Genomic DNA, 13,751 nt, shown 5'->3' on the forward strand with positions numbered 1-13,751 from the left:
TAAATTAAAATTTAATAATTGTGGACACCCCTCGCTGCGGTTCTCTTAATATTTTGTGCTTAGTATGAGAAAGTTTGGAGCATGATTTTCGGACATGATCTACATATATTAAATTGCGAATTTGGCTACAGTTGATCAATCTTTTTGGACGCCTTCCTCTGTGTATCGCTTAGCAAGAGCACATTGTTAAATAAAAAGTCTCCTCTCCTCTCGATTCTTAAACTAAGCACATAAGTGATGAAGCATTGCGCTCCACTTTTGGTAATTGTTTGGAATCCCTCTGCTGGGTTTCGCATTTCAAGAATACATTTTTAATTATTCTAGTTCGGACTGAAATGAATGGTTCTTGGAATCTTCCCTTGAACATTATTTTTGGATTATAACTAAATTAGTCTCAACAATCTGGTCGACCTCCTCTTCAATTGCAATACTGAACATATAAGTGATGAAATTTTTAACATTAAGTTGCGGGTTTTATCTAAAAATTAATTAGAAATTCGGGTTAATTATCTTAACCATTCTGGAAGCGCTCCTCTGCTAGTCTCATAACAAGAAAGTATTATTAAATGTAATAAATAAATAAAATATTCTTTATTTTATTAAAACTCTCTTTTGTCTTTGTACTAGAAATTTTCTTTAAAATCACAGAGAGAATTCTCTTTTCATATTCAGTTTTAGATGATCGTAAAATTCGTTTGTTTAGAATTGCTGAAATAAATAATAATTTAAAGAAAACTCCAATGATTTTTTTAGTTCACTTGTTTTTTACTGCTTTTTTTGTAGTTATTTTTCTTTTTGGGCGTATTTATACAAAAAATATGTTTTCACTTTATAGTTATCTCATTTTTCTACACTTTCGACTTAATCTATTAAATAAATGGATTTTAAGTAAACAATAATTGTACAGTAATATAATTAAGACTTAACAATTAAGACGATAAGCTGCTGGAAGAAACAAATTAACAATTTCCATTCCACAATTTCCGATTTCCATTTCCTTCATTGCGCTAAGTACCCAAAATAATAAAACCATGCGCCGTCGTCTTTCAAAACTCCTTCACTTCCATTCACTTCAATATTCACTTTTGTACGCATTTAAAGCCTAACAACTAATTGTACGTCCGTCTGTCTCACTGTTTTATGTTTTTCAATATCCATACTTCTGTTTTCCATTTCAACTAATAACCCCCATCCACGGCCTCCTCGTCGATTTGTGCCAAACGCTCCTCCTCTTTGGCCTTGCGTCGTTCAATGAAGGGCATAAAGATCCAGAGACTGGCGCCGGCGAGGAGCGTCAGTCCAAGGGTATGGAAGAGCGGATTATAGTCGTTGACAGCCTCCGTCCAGTAATTGCACAAGGGGGGTCCAATAAGCTGTAATATGCCGTTGACGAACAGGCTGATGCCGTAGGATGAAGTGAGGCGTTCGGTGCCGAGCATGTCGGCCATGATGACGGCAGTAATGCCCACGTAGACGCCCGAGGCGAGTCCGAAGAGGGCGCACCAAAAACAGACCATTCCATAGCTATGGGCGAAGGGTAGCAGGGCCAGCGAGAATCCCGACATGGTTAGACCACCGACAAAATACCAAGTCTTTGGTATGAGGCCCATATCCGAGAGCGCTGAGCCGCCAATGCGTCCAATCAGATCCGTCGCCGACACCACAGACAGCAGATAGGCCGACAGGGATTTGTCAAAGCCAAGAGCAAGTCCGAAAGACGGCAGCAGGATTATAAAATTGGTATAGCTAATGGCATTGGTTGAGTTCGATATCAGGATGACCAAATACATGGGATCGCGGAGCAAACTCAAATCGAAGAACTTGGAGGCTTCCTTTTTTGTGTCTGCCGTAGCAGCGCCCACTCCCGTTTCATTCAGCGGCGGTTCCGCACCAGCAGTCCCACTGCCCGCCGATCGCAGCGACAAATGCGAGCTGAACTCCTTGGGCTGAAAGGACAATGTGCTGCCATGATAGGGCGTGCTGATGTACAAGAAACTGCTGGTCGAGGGCGAGCGGCGTGCGAGACGCGTCCGCGATGTGTGCCGCAATGTGAGTTTATTGCTGGACCGTCCTCCCTCCGGCACAGCATACAGCGAGGACTGTGAATTGAGCTGACCGGGCGTGAAAGTTTGATTCCGTTGGGGCAGGCGGACGGGTGTGCTGATTTTGCGCGTCCGCGAGTGCGGTTGGAATTCATCACCAGCCTTTGCATAGCTCTGAACCACGGCGGCCGATGCACTCCGCACAAATTGCTGCTTATCGTCGTCGTCTCCATCCAGATAGAGCGGCGACGGTGGCGAATTGTAGGGCAAAAGCTTCTCACCAACCACATCTGTGGGCGTGCTGGTCTCATCGACATTCTCGAACTTCATCACTATGCCCACATCCTCCTCTTCGGGAATATCGTCGAGGGCCTGACGAGCCCGTGGCACTCGCACCATATGCTGTTCGACGGGCTCGTAGAAAAGGGCTGCCACAAACACATTCAGCGTTATGCCGCCCATAATCAGACAAGAGCCCCGATAGCCGTACTCCTCCAAAAGCCAACGCAGCACCGGCGGCAGTATTATCGATCCCAGGGCGCTGCCAGAGATGCACAGACCATTGGCCAGGCCGCGCAGCTTCACAAAGTAAGACGTCACAATGTACACAGTGGGCGGAAAGGATAGACCCGCGCCGATGCCCACCAGCACGCCATAGCTGTAATATAAGACGTGAGTCCGTTTTTAGCAACAAAGTGAATACTTTTCCAAGCATATTTCGAGCTTCGAGGGTCTACTATATATGTTTGTATGTATACCGTTTCCAATTCATCTTCTCTGTAATCCGGATTACACTACGCTTCTTTGTCACCTCAAACATCCGGTCATAGTTTAAATCCATTGCATATATTTCTGAGGCTTCCCGTTTGTTTCATTTCTTCCATTAAAAATCCGAAATTTCTCAATCCAAATTTATATCTGGTTTAAGCACATATCCAAAATATCAAGAATAACGCAGTTTGAGTTCCAATTTAAAAGTTATCTACAACATCTGTTCACAATTTTGCGTACAAACAGGAAACAGAGATTTTTATTCCTTTTCTTTTTATCCTCAGCAACAAATATTAATTTAAAATATTATTTTAATTTAAAATCAAATCAGCCTCTAAGAAATTCTAGAATTTTCCCATTCAAAATTTGTGGCGTTCCAAAACATCTTCATTTTTTCTTTATCCTTCATAATTTCTTGACAAATCAGATTTCTGCTTTTGCCATTTCTTAGTCATCAGTCTATGAGCGTGGAATCAAGCTTCTGGAGATGTCTATTTCCAATTGCCTAACTTCTGATAAAGATTTACTGATATTGAATAATTTATATCCTCAATAATATTTATAAACTCTGGTACGATAAAAGGTATCAAAATTTGTTTCAACCATTTAATTATTTTGAATTTATTATCAAGCTCGATACATGCATTTAAAGTTTACATTTTAAACAGTCGATGTGGAATCAAAGAGACTTTTAAAGACAAATGATGAAATGATGAATGAACGAAAACTCACCTTATGTACAAATAGCCCACGGAAGAAGCCCAGTATGAGAGTATCATGCCAAGCGAGGCTGAAGCACCACCCAGCAGGGTAACGGTGCGATAGGAATACTTTACAGAGAGAATACTCGATACAGGTCCTGCGTTAGAACAAAGAGGTTACAGATTAGGTCTGAGAGGTGAGGCTAGACAGAACACTTACCCAACGAACTGTAAAGGAAGTAGCAAAGCGCCGGAATCCAGGCAGCCTTTGTCTGTGATGCCTGAAACGCCTCCAAGAACTCAATAAACAGCACACCGAAACTCTTAATGGTTCCCGGTATCAGAATGTTGACCATCATGGAACCGAAAAGCACCAGCCAGCCCCAGCCACCGTCCGGCGGCACGAGGTCATATTCACTGCTGTCATCCTTTTTATTTAATAGACTGACTGCAAAGAAAACAAATCAAGAGGGAGATAAGTAAAACGATGTTGTATTTAAAACTGGGGAACTCCCTATAACGTACAATGACAAGCTTTTTATAATCATACATACATACGTATGTATGTGATAAGAATTAATGGCAAGTTCTGAGGTAAGCACCAAATATAACTTATGAACGTATGAGACTTATTTCTGGGGGAGATTATGATTATAGACCGTTAGAGGATGGTTGTTAAACTATCCATATTCCTCAAAATCATTCTTTAATTCACATCTTTTTTAAAATAAATATATATTATAGTATAAAAAGAAAGTAGTAAATAGCTTCGAATGTCTATAAATGTTTAAATTTTCATTATAAGTTAAAAATAATTATTATCATTTTCATATATACACATATAGATACATATGTATGTACATATAGTGAGTATGCTGAATAATTATAGTATTTCAGCATTTTATCAACAACACGTTCTGTGCATTTCTGATTTCGAGCACCGCCTTTATACAATTCCTTATAATCAATAACAACAATCTCAAGCACTTTAGGCAACTACACCTGCTTATCGCGAGAATATAAAGCCTCAAATCTGCTCAAATATTCAACTTTGTTCGAGGCACTTAGGGCAGGTAGACCTGCTCTTGATAGCCCACTTTTATAGACCCCCTAATCCGGCAAAACGTGTTCAAACTCGTATATATGGATATTGCTTTAAGATTCTGTCATAAAAATGCAACGCCAGCCCAACGAATCAGATTTACCGGGCAGGCATTCAGGCACACCTTTCGAGATAAGCTTTGGCATTTTTATTTGTCTACAGATTTAGTTCGCCAGCAGCGGGGATTCTTTTTATCTCCGCTGTCCGCCTATCTATTTCTTTATCGATCGCACATTTCAAGTGTAAATATATATTCTTTTGTGGCACCTCATTCAATTAGTATTAATTATTAAACAAATTCGTGCCCGCCAATGTTTGCAAGCGAATTTATTAAGAAATCATGCCACAATCAACAGCAGGAGTGTGACAACAAAAGTTTTTCTTTTGTTCAAGTTAAAAATTGATTAGGTCTGTATTTGTTGTTACGCTGTTATAGAAAACGAGAAGGTGGTGCCATCGATTGAAACTGAAAAAGTGGCGACTGAAACACAATACACACATAAGGTATGAAATATCAGGCACAATTGCGTGTCCTATATACAATTTGTATATTCTTAGAACAACTGCAACAGAGACAGTACTTTAACAAAAACACAACTGCTGTTAAGCAAACAAGCAATAGTTTCGAATAAAGTTTTATAATAACTTTCCTTATATACATGTGTATGCATGTATGTCATTCAATCAGGTCTGTTCTACTATCTGAATAATGAAATTAACACTCCTTTTTGTTTATAAGAATTCTGAGAAAATCAAATAAGTCAATTGAGATCCTTGAGGCGGTTTTCTTGTTCTCAAATATTTAATTAATAATGTAAAATAATTTCTAGTTGAACAAGTAAACAAATAAATTAAGTTTGTTAACAATCATAAGTATAATTATATTTTTTAAATGTCAAGGAAATACCAGCAAAAATTTCCTATGTCCTTTCTGACAAATAACAACCCCAAGATTTTGTGCACAAATTTAATATTTCATTTCCTGTGCAAAAGGAAACAAAAAAGGCCTAAGTTAATGTATTAATTACCCAAATTTGTAAATATTCTTTTGAATCTATTGATTGATCGGAAGACAAGTTTATAAATTTGAATTTCATTAACACTTTCGCGAAAAACTTATAATCTTTAATAAACATTTAGAAGAGGTCGATATACGCCTTCTATACATTAATATCTGTAATGATATGTTTAAGCTTCAATTTGATCGTGGCAATTACAAAGTACTGGTCGCGATTGATTAATCATTTCTATATTTGGAACAGGCATTATGGGCTAAAAATGTTGTACACTTAGGCTTTTTTATCTGCATATGATCGATAGATAATATAATATTAATAGTATAGTTAGAGTGAAGAGTTGCCGAAAATAAAATTCGTGTTGATTCAATCAGAGTACATATGTATCAATCAATCAATCAACTTTCAACTGAAGCGACGTCATTCTGTCAATTTATTCAATGGGCTAAATTTTTAGACAATGGAAATCAATCATGGCGCCAGGCCTTTAAGTTTCTATATACACATTTATGCATCCAATATATACACATGTATATATATTATATAGTAGAGCTTTTTTGTTTGTTGTTGGAAATATTACTGACCTGTTTTATCACTATTTTCTTTTGTGGCTCCATTTAACTTATGCTCTTTGTTGTTTGCTTTGTTTTCATTTTGTGTACTTAAAACTTTTTCCTTATGCATGGTCTGTAAGAAGAAGAGAGTGAAAGAAAGAAAGAAAAATATGGGAAAAGTTGCAGAACATTTTTGTTATGGATTGTATAATTCATATGTACACATACATATGTACATACATATGGGTATGCTAGTACGTAAGTTTATTAGATATAGACGACCGACCACATGCAATAGCTGGTTTAATAAGCTGTGTGAGAAATATTATTTGGCATTTTAAAATCAATACTAAAGGAAGGTTTAGTAATGCGCTGAAGGGTGTTCTTTGCCGCTGACATGCGGTTTTGATCCGAATCAAACTATAGATAAGTACATATGTATGTTTAGGGAATTAATTGTTTAGTTTAAAGCAATACTCTATGCTGATATTCTAATTCCCTCTTTGTATCATCGTTACACGTAGTATATTTCATATCCTGTTTAATTTACGGCAATATAAAAATAAAAACAAAGAACGCTAAAAATTCTGATCAGCTGAGCTGCAGATTTCATTCTCTTATAGGAACAGCTGCAAAACTATGAATTATGGGTCTGTTCGTGTTCTCTAATTGTTCAAAAATTCGTTAACCGTTCAATTCTATTTGACCCTGAAAAATCATTATTCAATCAAAAACAAATAAAAAAAAATATCGTATTTCATGATAATAATAGTGATATTTGGCGTTTTTTTTTCTTTCTTGCTAAAGGCAGATGTTTTGTTGTGAAAATGTGCCTCGAAATCCGCTAAGTTTTTCCCCAGTTCGCTGGGACACACAAAGACTTGGATACGCATTATTTTGATTTAATATTTATGTAGCTCTTTAAATATCAAACAGGATGTTATACCAAACGCTGACTGTATTGTATACCTACCCTTTGTGCATATATATGCATATACTATATATATATATATATGTGTGTATGATAACGCTATAAAAAATACAAAGCAGCTAAACAATGCGGGCGCCGGGATTGTGCGAAGTGACGACGCTCTGATATTTATAATTTCCGAAGCATTGTGTTTAATTTACCATTATAATGTTTCTGATTTTGAAGTTGAAATTCTGCATAGGCATAGTCTCTCTCTCTCTCTCTATCTTTATCTCTCCCCTCTCCCTGTGATCAGCATTTTTACGCTCTTTATGGTTTAATTCTCTTGTGTGAGTCACACAGCAGGAGTGCTAGTCAGAGGAAAATTTTAAAATGCTTACGAATTGCTGATGTTTTCTTTAAAATTTTTCGAACTTTGAAATATGTACATATGTATGTGTGCATGTATATTGATGTTGTTATTGTTGTTGTTGTGCTGCTGCTGTTGTTATTCTTTCGAGCGTTGTTGTCGCTCGGTGATGAAACTTGTAAGGCCATGACGCCATTGCCATGATAGATGTTATTAAAAACGAAAACAAATAAAGAGATATACTCGTGTGTGTACGATATATAAAGAATATATACAACCATATACCAAACTTCTAGGCAATTTACATACACTTATTTATATACATAGTATATAGACAACACGAGTTTATTTTTTTTATTCCACCCCACCATCTCAACGCTAAATTTTGTCAATACTGTCCACATTTCAAAAGCTATAAACCATGCACACGTAATTTTATCCAAATCGAGAAATTCTAAGAAAAGTAATTAGCGAAAAAATTACACTCCAGTACTACGCCCACAAACTGCAGCATCAAGTTTGCTCTTCTTTTTCTTGTTTTTCCTACTGATGTGGGCATATAGATCAGTGACGGAAGTTTGTCTAGGTAAAGGGTACAGGGAAAGTGAAATCACTGTCGGGCTTTCCCGGCTGTAGCGTTCACTCTTGTTTTAATTCAGTCTATATTTACTGGGTTTTTATTTATGCTTTTAAAAAAATCACATACATTATTAGTAATACACTTCTGGGTTTCCAGGAAATATTTAACACCCTTATACCCGTACAATTCAATTGAATACAGCTTGGCTTGGCTGGCGCCTCTAATTGAAACAATTACACAAACTTTTCCACGTGCACACACACACACACACACACACGCCCACAAAAGTATTTTTACATATGTACAAATACATATTGTAAAACGTGTAAATAGACAAACAACCTCATTGTGTTGTTTTCGAATATTTCTATGTTTTGGCGAACTACTCTTCTGTGGCCATGTAATATCTCTGCGGGTGCTTTGCCCTTCAAATTGCTATCAAAACACACTCGTTTGGCATTTCAATTGAGCCTCAGGCGTTGATCATTCAAAGTTGTACTCAATTATTGAAAATTGTGTAAGCAATTTGTATAAAATTGTCTTTTTTTTGCGACTCAAAACAATTGAATTGTAACGTTAAATGGCAAACTATTACGTCTCTGACTGTAGTATTATTTTCTGAACACAAACTTCTTTATACAGGCAAAACAATTTTCCAAGTGTGCGCAAAATGGGGAAATTTTAACAAAAAATAAGAATTTTTAGTATTTGTATGAACGTATTGGTGTATCACAGATCAGGAAATTATTTAATTGTCACAGAAATAGCTTTTCGAGTAGACTTGGGACAAAAACTATATTTTAAGTTTAAATGCAGGGCTTTATCTTCGTATATGTACATACTTATTTCAAAAATAATAAATAGCAAACAATATTTTCTTTTTCTAAAATATGTCAAAATTATATATCCTGTTTAGCAGTGTTACATCTTGTATCTGAAAGGTACAAGAGTACAATATACTGGGTTACTGCAAAGTGAAAAACAGAAAAACTCTTTCCTTTGCGGCTAATTACATTTTTATCATAATGAACCAACAATAAAGTTTAAAATTTAGAATATTTTCCTGACACGTCCAAAATGCAGAACTCATTTTGTTGATGTTTTCTATGACATTACAAATGTATTTTTTATTAAACCATTAATTCGACATATTTAGAACTTATTATATAAAGAATTAAATAAAACCCAAAACTTTTTATGTAAAGAATAGCCTTAATAGCTTGCAGCCCATCCTGTTTTAACTACATCCAACTAAACTACAAATATGAATTATTTTTTATCTTTATCAATTGTAAATTCCATCAATACGGCAATTATTGTAGATTTTAATGGCTTAGCACCTTTTTTTTTTATTTACAAGCTGTCTGGGGTGCTGAACTACGTTAGTTTTGCCAACAGGCTGGCAATGAACTTCTCTCAACGCAATAGCTATGCTATATTGTTAATCATATTTCTAACATTTAAAAATAATGCAATAATATATTTTAATAATACAATAGAGCATAATTTTTAAAAAGTTTGTAAATTACTTAACCAACAATGTGGAGGTTGTTATTCACAATATATATATGAAAAATTGCTCAAAAAATTAGATATTTTTGGGCGGCAAAAACACCGATATTAAATTGTATGTTAATCATACTGCACAAAGCATTCTACAAATTTTAATCCAATTTCATCAAAGTAATTCATGTGAAAACTTGGCCTGCCTGTAAGCCATAAATCAGGTGGTTATAATTTAAAATAATTGGCATTTTAAATAATTATTGTTGGTGAGAAACACAACAGATGTGCATACGTATATGTATGGTATATTTAATTCAGCGAAAAGGCCGTTAACAGGCATATAAATTATTTATAAAACAAAAAGGCGACAACAAAAAAGTGATACGAAGAAATAGAGGACAGCAGTTTCGTTGGGATTTTCGAGTAAGCTTTCAAAGTCACAGACTGATCAATAGCTTACAATTAGAAAAGGGAAACAACAAATTCTGCCGCGCCAATTGTTTCCGGCACATTTAAAAGCAGACACAATAGTCAGCTTATATGTATATACATACATATGTGTGATTATTTGTATTTAAGTCACACTCATGTGAACTTGATTATTTGTTGCTAATTGCTGATAAAAAATCTGTTTACTACCAGTATACAAATATTTTTAAACTTATACATACTTTTTTGAACACTTAAGTGTATATTAATGTCGAAATTTGTGATAGATTTGGAATCAAACACTGAATCGCGAAGGACACCCGCTTTACAAATCAGCTGTTTTTTGTTTACGTTTTGTAATGTTAATGTATCGCCTTCCAAAATTAATTCAAGTAGAAAACACAATTTAAAACTTGCAATTATTTATGAACATTAATTACAATAAATACATACTAAATTTTATCGCAATGAAAAAAAAACAGCTTAATTTCGTCACATATAAATACGGGTTTCAATCCTACATATAGGCTGCGTTAAGGCTGAGTAGGAAACTAACACAACTTCAATAACATCACAGCTAGATAGCAGGGCTTGCTAACGCGGCTAATGGGCCTTGGCCATTATGAGATAAATGGCAGCTGTGCTGCTGTTTACAATGCCGGTAATCTATGCTACCATGGATGGCAGCGCCTGAACAATATTTCCTAGAAAACAACACGCATTTAATATTACTTATAAAGACATCGAGACAGATTAAGAATGTTGAGACAGGTCGTAAATGCGCGTGGATTTTCAAGCTAAATGCAGGTAAGCGCTGCTAACTCAACAGCGCGACACACAAAGCCCTCTGCAGACATTGTGACGACAGCGGAGATAAGAATGTCCATGGCTGTGCTACTGTGGCTAGTCAACCTTTAGTCTACCTAGTAGCGTGTTGTCAATTTGAATTAAAAGCAAACAATTCGCTCAGAGAAGACGCGGACACAGCGATAATATAGAAATGCGCTTTTGTTTAGGCAGCATTTATGGTCACTGATTAATGCGAGGAACTCGCTAACATACGCAACAGCTGTTCGATTCAACGGTCTGCCTATATACATATGTATGTATGTGCAAATATTAACGAACACGTCAGAGCAAAGCACAGCGCAGTTGATTGCAGTTGCTGTGCTGAGTGCGTGTAGGCGTGCAAGTGTCAATTAAATTGTAAAGCAAGTTAAACTCGTGCAGATATACATATATATCTGCATACGTATGTATGTATGTACATATGCGCATGTGATGGGTATCCATATAAATTGCATTTTATACAAAGCAAGAGCATTGGCCGCGGGCCAAACAAAAGCCGGTGTCAGTGTTGCGAAATGGTTGACAGACAGACGTATTAATTAGTGTAAATAAGAACAAAGAGGTACAACCCCACACCAAGAAGACAAAAGTAACAGTACAGTTTTTGGACATAAATGAGGCAGCACCTTTAAATTTAATAAAACATTGAATTACTTATAACACTACCACACAAAAAGTAACAGATACATATTTTAATTAAGTCGGAATTCCCTTACCGACGATTTGATTGCAATCGATTATCAATTTACTGTACCAATGCCTTCCGGCGATCACACAGTTACATCATGAATGGGGGGCTACAGAGACAGCGTTTATTTATGAATTGATAACAACAAACAGAACGGGGAAAATGCCCGCTGTTTGCATAAGCCAACACCAACGGCGCCGCCTCTTAAAGTAAATATTGTGGCTCTCAAATATAGCACTGGGTATAATAAATCTAGTAAATAGACGGGACGGTGGCATAGACGGCAAAAGTTAATGACATTTGCCGATTTAAATGCGTCATAATTGTTTGTTTGCTGTACATAAATCAGCAGTTCATTACAGGGCCAGTTTCATCTAGAATGTGCCGATATCGTGCCAGTTTTGCTCCCGAAACGCAATTATACGCATTTGTTATGCGCACTCACAACATTGACCCAATTTGCGCGTTTTAAAGTGAACAGAACGTTGAAAAATAAAGAGCTAGCGAGTATTTGTATTGAGATAGCAGCAAGCAAGGCAACAAAATATCAAGAACGAGTATAACGTTAAAGTCGCACGAGTCCGATTATTGCATACCCTGTACCTCATCTCTAACTCTACCGCAGGCCATCAATTAAATTAAATTCTGTTGCACTTATCGCCCAGACTAGTATGTGGAGAAGACGATATAAAAAACATAATTATGCCAAGAAAATTTCAATGATTACCCACATTTTTTGGTTAGTCGTCAAGTATTCCTCTCACCCTTTGGTTATAGGGTATAAAAAGACCCAAGAGCGCCCCCCACTAACACACTGACATTTATGCTGCTGCTGCTGCTGTCCATAGCTCTTTTGTTGTTATTGCTAGCTGGCTTGCAGAGTAATAACGGCTGTTGCTGTTGCTTTTGTCGGGGCCGGGGCCTGCGTGCTTTTTGTCGAATGCAGTACAAAAAAAAAATCAACCAACAAGGCAACTGCGCAAGCAAAACGTGGTGGGGTGCCTGAATACGCTTGTTGGCTGGCTGGCGGACTGACTGGCATTGGCAACAAGACGACGACTAGTGCTGGCAGTGGCACGCAGGACTTATCAGTGATTTTCCACAATAAACAAGGTGTCGGTTGTTATCACGTCATTGGAACGCCCACAAATTAAAATATGTGTAGCAGAAAATAAAGGCAAACTAACATGAAGCAAAAACAGAACAACAAAAACAGCAGCAACAACAACAATTACAAAAGCAGACAACTAAAATCTTTTGTATGTGTTTGTGCTGTTGTAGTTCATCGCCCTTGAAGCGTTGCTGACTGTGACACAGCAGCACACACAATCTGGTGGGGCAAGGTAAAGTATATAATTGTTGTTGTTGCTTGTGTTGCTTCTGTTGTTATTGTTGTGTATGCGTCAGCTGTTCATTTCTATGCGCTGTCATTGCATATTTCTACTCTTTCACTTTGTTGCAAGAATACTCACCTTAATTTTAATTGTTTAGCTATGTAAATTCGTCCTGGGCAACGAGTGCACACACACACAACACAACTACGCACACACATACAAGCACGCACCACGCACGTTTTTGCAGCAGCTAGAGCTATTATGAATGATTTTGCGCTATTGGTTTTGGCTGTTACATGACATTGATCTGGTCACTTCACTATTTGCTGTAGGCGCTGCTGCTATCTAACTATTGTTGTGTTGTTTCGATAATGGCGCGTGTAAATGAATTATGTTATTTACAAAAACTATACACAAAGATATACGTATTTTTAGTTCGAATTATATACAAAAACAAAGCGCGAAAAACGAAATATTCCCGTCGTTAACTTCACGCGCACCCCACAACGTGCCAATCTGGACGCGAAAAAACAACTGCGGTGTGCTAGGGATGCTGGTATAAGGGACTTGCAAAACATCGATTTTGTTGTCCGATGCATCGATATTACAAAATAATAATGTTGGTATCGTAGATGCATCGATGTATGTACATATTTACAAGTAAAAATAACTTAACATTATTTATTTGTATATGTCAAATCTATCTATTCTATTACATACTATGTTAAAGGCTTTTAGGTGCAATTGTCATGACTTATTTTGAATTAATTCAAAATTCCACCAAAACACTTTATCGATGGTTAAAATCGATTTTCAACTAAACGCTAATCGGTAGCGCTGCCCATCCGTTGCTAGTGCTGTGTGTACCCTAAAATAGCGTCGGTCACTCGCACTGATGT

The 13,751-nt window shown here is 36.7% G+C and overlaps 1 protein-coding gene across 1 annotated transcript; it reads right to left on the reverse strand.

Moving 5' to 3' along the window:
• Positions 1-777: 777 nt before the first annotated feature.
• Positions 778-13,367, reverse strand: LOC115625728 (monocarboxylate transporter 13). Its single transcript, XM_030520877.1, has 5 exons — positions 12,991-13,367; positions 6,217-6,319; positions 3,735-3,962; positions 3,546-3,672; positions 778-2,700 (listed from the first exon to the last, which is right to left on the reverse strand). Exons 2-5 carry the CDS (start codon positions 6,314-6,316, stop codon positions 1,179-1,181), a joined length of 1,977 nt encoding a protein of 658 aa, XP_030376737.1. The 5' UTR covers positions 6,317-6,319; positions 12,991-13,367; the 3' UTR covers positions 778-1,178.
• Between the last annotated feature and the right edge of the window lie 384 nt (positions 13,368-13,751).

Source organism: Scaptodrosophila lebanonensis, unplaced genomic scaffold (assembly GCF_003285725.1).
Source record: "Scaptodrosophila lebanonensis strain 11010-0011.00,11010-0021.00 unplaced genomic scaffold, SlebRS2 tig00000080-arrow-pilon, whole genome shotgun sequence".
Taxonomy (NCBI): domain Eukaryota; kingdom Metazoa; phylum Arthropoda; class Insecta; order Diptera; family Drosophilidae; genus Scaptodrosophila; species Scaptodrosophila lebanonensis.

Excerpts from the sequence above, each read along its gene's own strand:
- LOC115625728 (XM_030520877.1), bottom strand. The coding sequence starts at position 6,316 with ATGCATAAGGAAAAAGTTTTAAGTACACAAAATGAAAACAAAGCAAAC. Across the intron at positions 3,963-6,216 it reads AGAAAATAGTGATAAAACAG|TCAGTCTATTAAATAAAAAG; the intron begins GTCAGTAATATT and ends TTTTCTTTGCAG. Across the intron at positions 2,701-3,545 it reads GTGGGCTATTTGTACATAAG|CTATGGCGTGCTGGTGGGCA; the intron begins GTGAGTTTTCGT and ends CTTATATTACAG.